This window comes from Mustela nivalis (assembly GCF_964662115.1).
Source record: "Mustela nivalis genome assembly, chromosome: 5".
Taxonomy (NCBI): Eukaryota; Metazoa; Chordata; class Mammalia; order Carnivora; family Mustelidae; genus Mustela; species Mustela nivalis.
Window position 1 is genome coordinate 34,089,498 of NC_139024.1, and position 15,639 is coordinate 34,105,136.

The following is a 15,639-nucleotide window of genomic DNA, read 5'->3' on the forward strand; positions in this document are numbered from 1 at the left end:
GATATAAAATTGCATATGTTCCCACCTAATTATGGGGCCATCATCCTTTGTTTACTCCTATGCTTCCCGAGAGGGTGATCTACATTCACTGATAAAACTTCTGATCCTGGGGTGCCTGGGTGGCTCAGTGGGTTAAAGCCTCTACCTTTGGCTTAGGTCATGATCTCAGGGTCCTGGGATCGAGCCCCGCATCGGGCTTTCTGCTCGGCGGGGAGGCTGCTTCCCCCTCTCTCTCTCTGCCTGCCTCTCTGCCTACTTGTGATCTCTGTCTGTCAAATAAATAAAATCTTTAAAAAACAAAAAACAAAAAACAAAACTTCTGATCCTTCTGGTTCCTCCTCAGACAGTTGCATTAATTCTTCCCCTTGAACAACTCCACCAAAAAAGCTTCATTAAGTTCGAAAAAGGGAGTTGGGGGAAATTGGAAGAGGAGGTGAACCATGAGAGACTATGGACTCTAAAAAACAATCTGAGGGGTTTGAATTGGCGGGGGGTGGGGTGGGAGGTTGGGGTACCAGGTGGTGGGTATTAGAGAGGGCATGATTGCATGGAGCACTGGGTGTGGTGAAAAAATAATGAATACTGTTATGCCAAAAATAAATAAAAAATAAATTTAAAAAAAAAAAAGGTCTTAATGAGCACTTTAAAGGGTGCTGTCTTTAACCTTACCTGAAATTTCTCATCTTTGGCCCTATTTCTTTTTAAAATTTGCTCTAGGGTTCCCTAAGTTACATGCTCCTGATTTCCTCCTTGTTCTTTAGCCTCCTCTCCCTTTATTCATCTCACCCTTCCCTAGAGCTTCCTCCTCAGGTCAGCAGGCTTCTCTGCACACTCTCCCTGGCACTCCTGATGGAAACCATTAGCGATTACATGACTCCCAAACCTGTATTCTCACTTGATCTGTAAGGTTCCAGACCTGCCTCCTGCTGGCTGTTGGCTTTGTCTACAGGTCCTCATGCACCTCAAACTGAAAAGTTCCTAATACATCATCTCATCTTCTCCTCACTCCAAACCTGCTAGTCTACTGGCGTTCCTCCTCAGGGCATGACACAGTCATCCAAGCTGTCATCTTAGACCGTCCTCCCTTATTCTGCCCCAGCCCCATTATTTATCCCCAACCCCAACTTCTGCTGGTTCTCCTTTGTTAAATCTCCCCCTCAAGTCTGTCATCATCCCTGCATTCTGGTGCTCACTTTTCTCCCTTGCATTACTGTAACAGTCTTGAAATGGTCAGTATCCCCTCCTGTCATTTCTCTACATCACTGTAAAACCATATTTTAAATTTATCGGTTTATCAAATTATAAAATACATGCTTCTTGCAGAAAACTTGGATTAAGATTTGAAACAAATAAAGTTTAAAATGACTTTCAATCTAAAAGAGTCACAACCCAAATCTCTTTAGAACATTTTGTATGCATGCATAGAACTATACAAGGAAATGTTTATGTAAATGTACTTATGCAAATGTTTATACAGTATATTTAATTAGAAAACCAAGACGACATTATATATATAGTTCTGCATCCTTTTCTACTTAATATACTGTGAATGATCTTCCAAATCAAACATTCGAAAGTGGTTATGAATTAAGGCTGCAAAATAATGAAACACATGAAATATATTGTGGAATTGTGCCCTTCTGTCTCTCTGATTTGTTTTCTTCAACACCAGAACTTACCCTGAGCGTTTATAATGTATGAATCACAAGGACTTAGATTTCAGTGAGAAATGGGGAAGGAGAAAAATACAGAACACTCATTTTAAGTTCATTTACGTTCATTAGATACTATTTAAACCACTATGTATTCTGTACTATGTGTCCTGCCTCCAAGCAATCTATAAGTCTACGTGATAGAGTTAAGGTACAGGTATATTTTAGGTGAGTAGATAAGCTCAGTAGGAAAGCAATTTGACCAAGCACTTTTTCTTCTTCACATTGAATGACTAGAAATGTAAAAGAAAACCTTTGGGAACTTTGTCTTAGCTTGACTAGTCAGAGAAAGGTGTTTTTGTTTGTTTGCTTGGTTTCGTTTTGGTGGACTGTCATCTGAATAAGCAAGAATATTTCAGAGCCAAGAAGACCACCTCATTTCTTTTTGACTACAGGTTGGGAAAAAGACTCCTACATACTGAGTCCCCATTTTACTTTTCAGATAGGAGAGACACTGATTTCACAAATACTGTATTTTGGTAAGTTGTCAAACTGCCTTTCAGAATGGGTGCTCTTTCTAAAAGACAGATCTAATTAATTACCTTACTTTCCTGCTTAATTAAATCTCGAAAAGGTTCCCCTTATTTTCAGGAAAATGGCTAAACTTTCTCGCTTAGTATACATATAAGGAATTTCAAGATCTCTCTGGTCTCCTCAGCTTCATCTTACCCTACTTCCCCAGACCATTTTTCATATTTCTCATACTTAGGGCTTCCGAAGTGTCTATTTCATGTTAGTTCATGTTTTAGTACTTCCAGATTTCTTCTGTCCCAGAAACGCCTGGCTGCTTTCCCTTCCCCCATTTTCCCAAGGCTAGTCCTCTTTTTCTTTCAGGACTCAGTTCAGGAGGTGATCTCTGGTCTGTTTAGTTCCCTCTCGCTGTCAAAGACATTTGACTTTCATTTCTTCCCCCACATCACCCTCTGAATATTTCTCTCAAAACACTATATTGAACTACAGTTGTTGATTCTTGCCATCTCCTTGAAAACAAGGTGTATTTTTAAGATGTACATTGGTACTTCTAGTACTTGGCAGTCATACCTGCATCCAGGATATTGTTGCGCCAAGGATTTAAATTCCCCACGTCTCCCCTTTCTTCTATCACACAACATAACCCCTTCCTGCTCTTTAAACACACATCAAGGTTAAGTCTTATTGCTAATCACTGAAGGGAAATAGAGGTACAAATAGAGGCAAGCCTGGTAAAACAAATAAAACACAACACTGAGAACTTATAAAAATTTAATACATGTCCAAAGTAATTATTCCCTCTTGTTTGGTGATGTAAATGAAATAAACACTGTATTTCTGAAAGCCTGAAAGTCAAGGTTTCTTTTTTCGATGGTTTGGAGTAAGTCTCTCTTCGGTTCTATCTATTTATGTAGTGTGGTCTTCAAGGTAGAACAACTTGTGTGACTCCTTAGGCCATTTTTTTTTTTTTAAAGATTTTATTTATTTATTTGAGAGAGAGACAGTGAGAGAGAGCATGAGCGAGAAGGTCAGAGGGAGAAGCAGACTCCCCTTGGAGCTGGGAGCCTGATGCGGGACTTGATCCCGGGACTCCGGGATCATGACCTGAGCCGAAGGCAGTTGTCCAACCAACTGAGCCACCCAGGCGTCCCTCCTTAGGCCATTTTAATGGCCACTTTCATAGTGGTCCCAGATTTCTGTGGAAAATATACATCCCAGAGGAATTTATCTACATGTTTCTTTCATCTCCCATATACACTGGGGTAATGGCTTCATTGGTATTAGTCAAAGAAAGCAAACCTTCCATTAACCCCACCCTCTACCCAACTCACTTGCTAGTCCTTGATAGAAATAAAGTCCCATTTGGCTCTGGGTTGAGTAGCATTCCTGGGGAAGGAATGAACTAACTGCTCTTCTCAATCTATACACTGTACTATCACGGTTGCACTTGGACCTCATCCTTGGTGCTTTATGGTCTGACTAAAATATATTCTCTAAAGAGTTCAAGATAGTTCTATATTCAGTTTAAGCAACTTCTACACTTACTCTAATCCAGTATTAATGTCTTTTCTGAAAATTCACGGATTTTGATAAGATATGCCACTGTTCATTGAATTCTTCTGATGACCAGAAGTGGGTTTCCCTCGACTCTTCAGAAACACATGGTCTGGAGACAGAAACATGAACCTGTTATTCAAGTATCACTATTGTATCTGCAACAGTAGGAAGTAGCAGATATGAGAGTACAGCTGCACATTTGCTGAAATTCAGCTAACTGAAAATGATTTACTAAGGTGAAATGGTTCACGAATGGTAAACATTCAAGGAATGAGATATTGAGGACTATGGAACTGTTTTTGCATAAGAAAAATTTAATAAAAACTTTGAAAATTGTTCAGTATCAGGATTTTAAAATGTAAATACACTACATATAACACACACACAATGCATTCTAATAATTTAAATAATGAAAGCTTCAAAGTACCACAAAATTTAATAGAAACAGAAAACTTTATTTTTAATAACATCCTTAAATCTGCCTACCAAGATCATAGTAGATAACCATTTAAGAATTTTTATTTTATCAAAATTAGAATTTTACATACAAAATCATCTAGATTTTTTTCAAAAACAATAAAAACTCTTATTTACTGAGGAAAAATATGAACTATTTTGATGAATGAAAAAAAATGAATGTGAACAGGACAGAATGGTTTTCTTTTTATTTGCTTGGTTGTCTCTCCTATTTTTATTCCTACAAATTAATAAAGTCAGAATGATTTTATTTGCTTCATTGTCTACGATCTAGTTTGACACAAATGTGGATTATTTTGGTATCTGCTGAGACATAATTGAGAAGGTACTTTAAGACTGAATAACACATTAGACTGGGTGTTCAGTATTTTGAAAACTGAATAAACAAAACTAACTGAAATTTGTGGTCACAGAGGATTTGTCATTTTTCTTCCTTTGCCCATATGAAAATACATTAATAGAAAATTACCAATGGAAAAACATTTTAAAATTTATGTTACATTCCTATCAACTTTAATAATAATGCTTAGTTAGCAATTATATCAATTTCTTTCACGAAGTATTAATACTTTGGAATTAGAAGTAGACTGATATTTGTATTGACATTTTGAAACACGTACCATATAAGAAATTACATAAAATAGTACTTTCTTGATACTTGAGATTTAACTTTCTATTCTATTCAAAATAAATTTCTTTTTGATATATAATAAATTGTTGCTTAAATCTCACTTGCTTGAAATTATTACTCCAAGGAACTATTTGTTACTTTTAACTACTAATAATCTTTAGAAAATAAGAATACCTATTTTCTTATAAGGATTTTCATTTTTGGAAAAAAATAAAGTTCTAATGACTTCAGTGCACTTATGGATCCTCTCATAATAAAGAATTAGATGCCAGAGTGACTACTGCTATTAAAAAAAAAGACATTTAGAAATGCAAACTGGGTTAAAGAAAAATACTTGTATTACATTTTGTTATTCCAATGTTGAAATGTGACTTATACCTCTTAAGAAGCAACTTTTTCTCTCACTTGTTAGCATCTTGTGTTAGAATAGACCACAGCAGTGCATGGGCCCCTCTGGTATTCTGCACCTTTAAAGATATCCCCAACCTAGGTCACTCTTGTGGGGGATATGGGAGGCCCTCTATCTGCCAGAAATAAGAGCAAGGGCCTAGTAATAAAAAAAAGTTTTTGTAAATTTCTGAATTTTAGGTTTGAAGCACTCTCTATTAATTTTAAAATCCATGATTTTTATTGACACCAAAGGGTTTTCTTTTCGTTTAAAAAAAAGACCACATTTTAAGGTGCTGCCTAATATATATATATAAGAATGTAAGAATGTCACTTGAAATCTAATAACACAATGCATGAGTCCTTTTCTAGATGAAAGATTTCAGAAAATTTATTCTTCATTCAGCATCTGAAAATAAAATAAACCTGAAATGGTAATTTTTAGAATTATAATGTGAAAAAGAAGTCTTCCACATGGTTGAACCCAATTTACAAAAATTTCACATTTTTCTAAGATTTACACTGAACACAATGACACTCCTCTTTAAACTGAATTGTGTGTGTGTTGGGGGGGGTTATAGGGGGACTCGAGGGTTGTGAAGTGAATATTTTTTGGTAACCCCTCACTTTAAACTTCGGGAAAAATGTTTACTATATGACAAAAGTAAATCAAGATCATTACTCTTCTGTCACAGATGATTTCCTGGACTTGAGTACAAGGTCTTTAATAGATGAAGAAAGTTCTTGAAGCTCTTTGCGAGTAGTGTTGGTGATATCTTCTTGTTCTTTGTCTAATTCATCACTCAAGGGATCATCTCCCTGTCCAGTCTTCTTATTTTGACTAACTAAATGCTTTACAACTAAACCTTGATACTTTACCAAAAGAGTATGCTGATCCTGTGAAAAGAGAAAAGAGAAGAAAGATTAACAAATGTGATTTAATTTTCTATAGAACAAACCGGATTTGTTCAACCAATACACCATGAAGGTCTTCATCTTTACAAATCACTGGCTAAGTAAGTAGAAAGCTCAAACTAGTAAGGTCCTTGCTGGCAAGGAGTTGACAGGTTAGGAGTGATCACACATGAATACGCATCATTTTAATGTAAACTGACTCAGCTAAATTCTATTAACTAGAGATTAAGTCAAAGTGATATGGAAGTTCAAAGAAGCCAGATTCCTTTTAGTTGAGAAATCTCTCAGACTTTGTGCAGGTTAAGACTTTTGGAACTGGTCCTTGAAGAACAGGTTAAATTTGCATAAGCTGAAATGGAAGACTTCTTTTTACCATAGATCTTATAGAATCCCCAAAAGATTCTTGAGCTATGCTGAGTTTTTAAAAATCAATATTCTGATTCACTGTTCACATTCTTAGAACAGGAAGTCATATTAATATGTTTTTGTGTCTTATTGTTCATGATGATTTATACCTATCCATTCAAAATATTCAAAATCTAAAAGCTTTAAAAGTTTCAAGTGTGTGGAAAATGTAATACCTCTGGAATTTTACTATTAAGAAAAGCAATGATCTGTGGGACACATCTTCCAGGTGCATGGAGCATGCTGTGGGTCGAGAACTGAAACAGAAGGACTGCTGTGAGGTGCAGAATAAGAGCAGGGTCTTCTGTGACTTTTAGCTGTTCAGCCAGTGCTTGTCGATGCTGGAACAGTATCTGCCTAAACAAAAATAAAATCACAAAAACACATTCTCATGTTTTACCAAGCTCTTACCAATTTTAGTTCTTCCCTTCTGTATTCAGTTTTAGCTTCTCTAGTTTAATTATCTAGCTCCACAAACATCTTCAGGGACATTTTAAATATGAAATACAGACATGTAACCCAAAATGCTGTGGATAAACTAATATACTAGAACACGACATAGAAAACGATATAGTTGGGATCCTCAAAGTGTAATTTTTATTTTGAGTTGCTGCGGATCAAACAGAAGTGCACTGATACAGGTAAGATTTCCTGTAAAGAAGGTCTCAAAGCTGGTGTAAAGTTCCCAGGCTTGGGATTAGGGAGCCTTGCTACCTTATTGATACTGGTCAGAGAGGGCCACCTATGTATTGAATATGCTCGACGGTATGTAGCCGTTTGGATATAAGCATTCTTTGTGCAAGGTTCAGAGAATCAAATTCCAACTTTGGTTATGAAATATCACATATCTAAGAATTTATTAATAATACAGATTAATTCAATGTTACCTTTCCCTTTTTTTGTCTCCTCTTTTCACCATAATATCACAAGCTTCTGATGCAGAATCCAGACAAGAAAGAAACTCTTCTATGCTCTGAAACAGGTATTTAATACAGCGATTTACTTTTATTAACAGGTTGCCTAAAGAAATATAGTCAGTTAATGGTTTTGTAATTTTACATTCTAAATACAATTTTTTAAAAAGTCATTTTGTTATTGAACTTGAAATTATGATATAGGATAAAATGTTCCCAGCCTGTTCTCCCCCTTTACCTCTAGAAGAGATTGAGTTTATTCTGATAAAAATCTACTCAAAGATCACAAATTCTAGTCCCATTATCTAAACAGAATCAAACTTTACTTACCTTTTCATTCAGAGAGCTATGGAGTTTTGTGAGAGCTACTTTGGTTTCTTCTGATAATTTACTTAAAATTTTTTTCCTTACCTACAAAGGGAAAAAAGTTCTCTTGGGATTGTGACTTTGCCATGTGGTAGATAGAAGATCAAACAAAAGAAAACAGAGCATATCTGTTACTATAATAGAATGCGGGATGGAATTTATCCTTATTTGTGAATTTCAGCTTTCAAACTTGGGACAAAAATATGCTAAAAAACATTCTAAAATTGGAGAGCTAGCCAACAGCCAGTCAGCCAATCAAGCTAGGTATAGCCCTACTCCTCCCTTTTGGCCCAGAAGCGGAAGAGAAAGATGAGGAGGGCAGGGAGAGAGAGAGAAAAGCATTCATCTTTTGGGGGAAAAGAGAATTTGGGGTTAAGAGGCTACTCCCTCCATTTTCCATTGGGGTGGGAAGAATGTTCTTCCCTAATGCCAGATGAGGGGGTTCCCACTCCCAAGTCCCATTCCAGAATGCCTATAAACTACAGAACTTGCTCCATGGCTGGCTGGCTGTTATACTTTATGGTGGGTGGAATCTTTTCAGCATCCCTCTCCACATAAATGTATCTTGTGAAATATGATGGCTTTCTTGACTAGAGTCTGATGGCCCTATGAAGTGTGAAATTTCTGATGGAGACCTAGTGGAATGGGTTGACTGAAAGTTACAGTGAATCTTGGAAGACAAGGGAGACCTACTGACTCCCTGTCACATGCCCCTCCAGTTCTGCAGCCCCCGAAGGGCATGGGACAGGACCCCATGTGTTTCCCACAGCAGAGGTTGGCACAGAGGCAGGATATATGGAATTGTCCAGGCAGTTGGAGAGTCACTGCTCAGGCTGAAGGAGGGAAGGGGTACAGTACTTTGCTGGGGTAGGAGGGAGAAATAAATGTGTCTCTGTTTGGAGGTTTAGGGGAAGGTCCTTGCTAAAGGGGGAGTCACATGCTAAAAAACAGCCTCAAAACAACCTACACCACCGGTGGGGCAAGAGATACATAAGGCCACAGAATTGGACCCAGATGATAGCCAATGATATGCAGTCACTCTTATGAAACAGTTGTGCCTCCTTCATTTTTCTTAAATCTCCAACTTTAAGTGGATCTATAGGGATAGAGAAGAGGAGGAGGAGGAGTCGTAAGGGACAGATCACACCCTAGCTTCTCTAAGCAACTGGGAGCCACAGCACTACCTTACCTCTCAAAAGAGAGAGGAAGAAATGAATTTTGACTTTAGTTTGAGATTAGCATTTTAACAAAAAACTGCAATTCATCTAAATATTGAAATGAGATGGTGTCACTACTCAGAAATGACTGTGAAATTATGGAATCTGGCCAGAAACCAGTAAGCGATTGGCAACTTAGCCAGAAAAACGGATGCGACATTAACAAAAAGTAGGAAAAAAAATAAGTGTTGATTCCAAAGTAATTAAGCATTATTTTCAACAGACTGGTTATACCACCAATTTAAAATAAAAATCTTATTTTTTTTCCTTAAAAACCCTTTCCTTTATTTTACTTTCCTTTAGACTATTTCTTACGTGAGAAAATAAAATATGCTTTTATTTCAAAACATAATGCATCAAGAATACAAGAAAATCACTATCATACTTCACTTGTAATGGCTGCAGGATCGTCTACTGCCATCATTAAATCCGAAGCCAAGAAGTTGAAAATGAGGTTAGTGATATCAGTACATACTGTCTTCAGCAAGTGCTTTGTAAGAGCAGCTTGTGTATCATCTGGAAAATGAAGGTGCTTTATTAAAACGAATGTCCAGGAACAATTATGAAAATCAATGAAACAATAATATTAAGTATACCTGTAAAGAACTTCACCCCTTTTTCAAATAGCCGAATATTATTGTATAGATTTGAAACCTCTTCTTGCAAGTCCTTGATGGTGCGCTTTCTACCAGTTCCAGAGGCAGAAGAAGTTGAAGACATGAACACTGAACGTACCACCTCAAGATAAGTTTTATTAAGAGGTCTGTGCACAAGATAAATACATTTAGTTTATTAAAACGTACTGGGTTTATGCATATAAGAAATTTTCCTTCTATGGAAGTAAGCCTTAAGAAAATACCTCTAGATTTTCTAAACAAGTAAGATTAATTTGGAATATAGTTCACAAGAATTTGTCCTCTAATCCTAAGACTTAAATAACTTAAATGCATTATTTTTCTCAGTTTTAAAGTACTCAAAATTACTGCACCAAAGACAGCAAGAATAGCAGTAACAAAAGCTTTAATTCAAATTCAGTCCAAAGTAGTTTTTAAAAGTTAATTTGGAGAATAGGACATAAATCTGTTCCCCACACACAGGAATAATAAATTCTCAATTTCTAAAATTCTAAAAGAGATAATATATTCAAAACTTTTTTTTTTAAACTTTTTATGCTCAACAACTTCAGAATAGATTATTTTAAGTAATGGCAAATGGTTAGTAGTAACTATCTTTTTACATACGAAAAATATGATTATGTACTGTATTCATGCATCAAAAATATTCAGTGAAAAGGAAAAAAACACGACAAAAGCTGTATTTCTGAATTCAAAGTTAGATGCACTGGGCTCCTGGATTCCATTTATCAATGCTTACACACTGGAACTAAATTGAGGGGAAACTCATGTTAGCTAGTAATGGTCAAGTTATACACAATTTCTTTTACTTCTGTATAAAAATAAATTTAGCTTGGCTCAATTATAAGCTAGTGCTGTCTAATTTGTTCTCTGAACATAGTTTGTTACTTTATTTCTCCCTAAAAGTGTACCGTGTACTCTCTGTCAAGTCTAGATAGATAAAGGTCTTTTCTTTTAGTTGTTACTTTTCATGGTATGTCAGAGAGCAGCCAGCAAGTTGGTGTTTTTCTCCCAACTAGGACTGAAACATCAATGACCGAGCCTCCACACTCTTGCCTTTTATTTCCCACACTACCTCACCCAAAGCACTTACATGTTTGTTAAACTGAACAGCCCCTATAGGCAAACAAAATCTGGAACTTGGTGGCTGGATTAAATTCTAAGCTTTGAGAAGTAAAGACCTAAAATCTATATTTTCCATGATGTTGGGTCAAAATTTTATTTAATAACTCACTGAATTTCTATCATAAAACAGAAAAAAAATATGTTTTTATACTTACTTTATTAAATACTCAGCAAGTTCAGAAATAAATTCCTCAGGGGCATCTTGTATGTGTTTTCTCAAAACATCTTCAATTTCATCCTGGAACATAAAAATGATCTCTGGCTTCTTCTTTCCTATGGTAGAAATGCGCAATAGGAAAAAGAACAAAACATAAAGCAACTTAAAAGCAAACAAGGCTCATTAACATATTTACTAAGATGGTAATTCATTCAGGGCCTACCATAAAGACTCCTACATTGCCAGTGACAACAGTACCCAATGAAAACAATTTTAAAAATAGTGGCATGATCTCAGGGTCCTGGGATAGAGCCCCGCATCAGGCTCTCTGCTCTGTGGGGAGCCTGCTTCCTCCTCTCTGCCTACTTGTGATCTCTGTCTGTCAAATATACAAATAAAATCTTTAAAAAAAAAAAATAGTGGCATTTCTTATGAGTAATAATTTTCTAACTTTAAAAAAGTTTTTTTTTTCTAACTTTATTTAATGACTGTTTTAATGTCAATCAAAAAATAATAAAGATGATTTTCCCCGATCTAACTTGGATGATGCAAATCATGGCAAATCAAAACAATCAACTAGATGGAAAAAAATCTTTCAAGAAAAAGATAATTTCTCTTTGTTGAACAATGTATACCGAGCAGAATATCCTTCTTTATAAAAATGAATAGTTACTAAAAATCAAATCATCCTTACAATTTGTAGAAGATCTTCAGGAAAAGTCTTTATAATCATATGAACTCAACTCCAATAAAATTAAGCTAAAAATTGTCCTTTGGGAAAGGCAAAGATAAAGAAAAATCATAGTTTTACACTCATCATTCATTTTTCTTCTTACAAAAATAATTTTTGCATTTTTGTACACCACGCCTGGATGGCTCAGTGGATTAAAGCCTCTGCCTTCAGCTCAGGTCATGATCCCAGGGTCCTGGGATCCAGCCCTGCATCAGGCTCTCCGCTCAGCAGGGAGCCTGCTTTCCTTCCTCTCTCTCTGCCTGCTGTGATCTCTGTCAAATAAATAAATAAAATCTTAAAAAAAATAATTCTATGCCAGGGAAAATTTGTATGCAGCTACTATAATGGAAATAATTGTTAAGTCTGGAACGGTCATGCCTTCTCATGACTTAGATAAGCATGGGTTGCAAAGAAAGCTAACAAGATTTCTAATATTAATGTTGTAAAAATATAAAAGTGATTATTTCCAGCTAACTTTGGTTATTGTAAAAACTTAGACATAAAAATAAAAAATAGTAAAATAAATAAAATAAAAACTAGCTCAACAATCACTCTTCGCTATGTGTCAAGATCTAATTAAGTTGCCATCACAGCTTTAGAACAGATGGACATGTCCGAACAGATCCACTATCCTTTCTTTTTGAGATCTGCTATCCTCCATTCCTGATCTTTCACATCATATAGTTTCTGCTTTCTCTGTTTGTTTCCGGAATGCATTTTATAAGTTATTAAATTATTTTTCTATCTAGTAATCTTTCACACTGAGTTGGTGCTGTATTTTAGCTGAGAACCTAATTATATCCCCCATTTCAGAGATTTTAACACAACCCCCTTTCAAAGGCACTGAAATGATATCTTTTTAGGTAGAATGGTTTTACTACCTTTATAGCCCCTCTCCATAATTTGTGCATAAAAGGAGTATCACATGCCTCATTTAACAATTACTTACGGCTACAGATATTAGAGAAGTATTTTATGAAATGCCCCTTTTCTCCCACCCCTTGTCCATCCGAGGAATAGAAAAATTCATTTATCTTAATACTATTTAGAATAAGAACAGGGCTAGTATGAAGAAGGTTTTCATTAATATTGTTTTATACATGTTGAGAACAGTAGCTATTTTTACCTATCTTAGAGTATTTTAAAGATAGCTCTTAAGCAACGATGCTATCATGAGTAGTAGCTTATTAATTGCTGAAGCCATGTCACCTGATACCTATACCTTCCAGCGCTAGCCCATACATAACAAGCTCTATAGAAGAGGTAAAATAAGAAATTTCAAATTATCATCATTTCAAGTTTTTTTCTCTCTTCAGTTTTGTTAAGTAAATTTATTTAAAACACAAACATAAAAGAATCATAGTTTTACTTAGAAAAACTAACATATCCCATGCTAACTTAACTGTGCCAAATGCTAACAAGTCTCCAAAAAGGAAGATGGATATACTTAATTCTCCTGTTAGAAGCAATCAACCAATTAGCATAAAATCAATGTTTCCTACTTGAATATGCAGAAATCCATTTTTTAATAAAATATTGTAATTTGTTTTGTAGGGCAGTGGGAAAGCATAAAAATGGCTGTGTAAGGTCTTCTCATCAAACAATGGGAAAACTTATGATTATTCTGTGATTTTTAAAAAATGTCTGTGAAAACATTAAGAGCTCTTACTGTTGCTTATAAATGTAGAGGGAAATGAAAAAGAAAACCAATACTTATAATTTAGTATACTGTAATTTAGCTTATCAGAAACACTGGGCAACAAAGTATTTTATTTCTTCGTGAAAAACTTATCATAAATAGTCTGAACAGAGCTTGCCTTCTTCTAAGGCTATAACTTACAATACAGAGCAAGCACCTTTTCTATGCCTTGGGAAGATGTCATATTCCCTTCTTAACTCTGGATCAGTTCACAGCATTTTATCGTTTCCCCTTTCAATGTTGTGAAACGTCTCTGAGAATTCCTTTAATATGAAGTTTTCTGCCAACTTCACATCCTCTCAGACATTTTCATCCTTTCTGTCACAACCACTTCCCCCGTTTACATCAGTAAGTGCGCCTTTGCCGAGCTCCTGTGGCTGCATACCTAGTCTCCTGAACAGTGGCAATGCCAACATTCCCCCAGTCAGCTAGTTCTTCTTGAACACCATTTATTCATGCTTCATATTTTATTTCCTGTGTTATCACTTTTCATTCCTTGGCTGCATTTTCATCTTTGTTGGCCAATTCCCTTTTGATTATCCATTTTGCAAAATGTCATATGGATTCATCACTGAGAGACAAGGAGGCAACATAACTACATGGTTTGTTGTCTGTGCATAAAGTGAAGAAGAGACGCACAGTGATCAGACTTTGAAATAAGTGATGTGACTGTCATAGCTCATGACGCACATGTATTATTTATGTGCTGATCAATGGACTGAGGAGCCAGCAGCTATGTCTGTACTTTATGCAATTACTCACTGTTAATACACCCTGGTAACTAAAATATGAACCGTGTTGTTGTGGCGTTGGGGTCAGCAACTAAGCTGTGGTAACTGAAATTCGTGTCCCCTCACTGGGCAAAGCAAGGTCTTCTTGCATTAGCATATACATCTAATAATATACATCTTAAGAAAACTGTTTACAAAATCACACACATACAAAAGAGGAGTAAAATAAAGCTACATACCAGTGTGAGATGACTCATCATCACTATCCTCTTCTTTCCTTCCTTTCTTCTTGACTTTTTTGATTTTGTACTCTCTGGCATTGCTGCCACCACCTCCTCTCACACTTCCGCTGCCCTCTGGTGGAAAACGGTAATAGTGAGTAGAAAACGATGACACTACGTTGTCCTATTTAACTTTACAGCAGAACAGTAAAAGCCAAATAATTGAACTTTTAGCTGCTATTTAAGGTGGGAGGTATTTTTTTTTTTAAATTATAATGGAAGTTTTGTAATTTGGTCAATAAAAAAATCAATAAAATGTGAAATCTCTTGAATTTGAGTAACTCACTTGGCTTACCAGCTCTAAAGGCAATCTCTTCCAGTCTCTTCTTCCTTCTCTAAAGATACTCTTTTCTATAGTTTTGTCTGACTTTTCCTTGGCCAAACCCATTCCTTTACTGGTTCTTCTCCCTTCCCCAAAAGCAATGGGCCCTCCTTTGCCATCTTTGTTACTACAGCTTCATTAAAATCCCATTACAGTACTTCACAAGTTTAATTACCCTCAGTTTTGTCTTTCTGGTTGAAAGATTATTATTCTTGTTTACAGGAGACATCCCAAGTCTCCCACCGCCCAATGAGATAATGAATTTTTGAGAACAGGGAGCATGTCTCACTAATGTTTGTATCCTTGGGGTTAAAGCAATGCTTGACACATTAAAAGGTGCTCGATAAGTGCTTACCACAAATATTAAATTAGATGAGTAGAGAAATACAGTTATCAATCACCTATTGGCTAAAGACTAAAAAAATACACATTATGAGACAAACTAAAACACTGTATATAAAGATAATGTTATTGAGGTATTTCTCTGCTATTACATATTTACATTTAAAGTATCTATTCAACAAAATAGAATACTTATCTAGAAATGCCATTGAAACATGAAAAATAATAATACACTTCTTCATAAAAGACTCATTTTTCGATAAAGTAAAATGACATATAACTACAGATCTTTTTCTAGATTCTAAGTACAATTCCTTTAAATTTTATCATGTCCTATAATTTTAAGTTCTATTAATTTATTTTCCCTTGCTTTTATCATAGAAAAATACAATTTTCAAAAGCAGACCTATGGCAATAAATTTCTTATAGGGAAGACATTTATATTTGACATTATTCCATGCACTACACCTAAACTATTACAATATGGTAGTACTATAATTGAGATGATGACCAGATGACTCTGAATTTTTAGAAGGAAATAAAACAGACTAGCTATTTTGAC

The 15,639-nt window shown here is 35.5% G+C and overlaps 1 protein-coding gene across 1 annotated transcript in view; it reads right to left on the minus strand.

Annotated features, from left to right (window-relative positions):
- Nucleotides 1-4,174: 4,174 nt before the first annotated feature.
- Nucleotides 4,175-15,639, minus strand: part of UFL1 (UFM1 specific ligase 1) — a 32,261-nt gene continuing 20,796 nt past the window's right edge. Inside the window, exons 12-19 of the mRNA XM_082730766.1 lie at nt 14,372-14,488; nt 10,968-11,085; nt 9,649-9,815; nt 9,438-9,568; nt 7,800-7,880; nt 7,443-7,528; nt 6,732-6,912; nt 4,175-6,132 (exon numbers count right to left, since the gene is read on the minus strand). Of these exons, the coding sequence (XP_082586892.1) occupies nt 5,914-6,132; nt 6,732-6,912; nt 7,443-7,528; nt 7,800-7,880; nt 9,438-9,568; nt 9,649-9,815; nt 10,968-11,085; nt 14,372-14,488 (1,100 nt within the window). The 3' untranslated portion in view covers nt 4,175-5,913. The remainder of the gene's footprint in view (nt 6,133-6,731; nt 6,913-7,442; nt 7,529-7,799; nt 7,881-9,437; nt 9,569-9,648; nt 9,816-10,967; nt 11,086-14,371; nt 14,489-15,639) is intronic.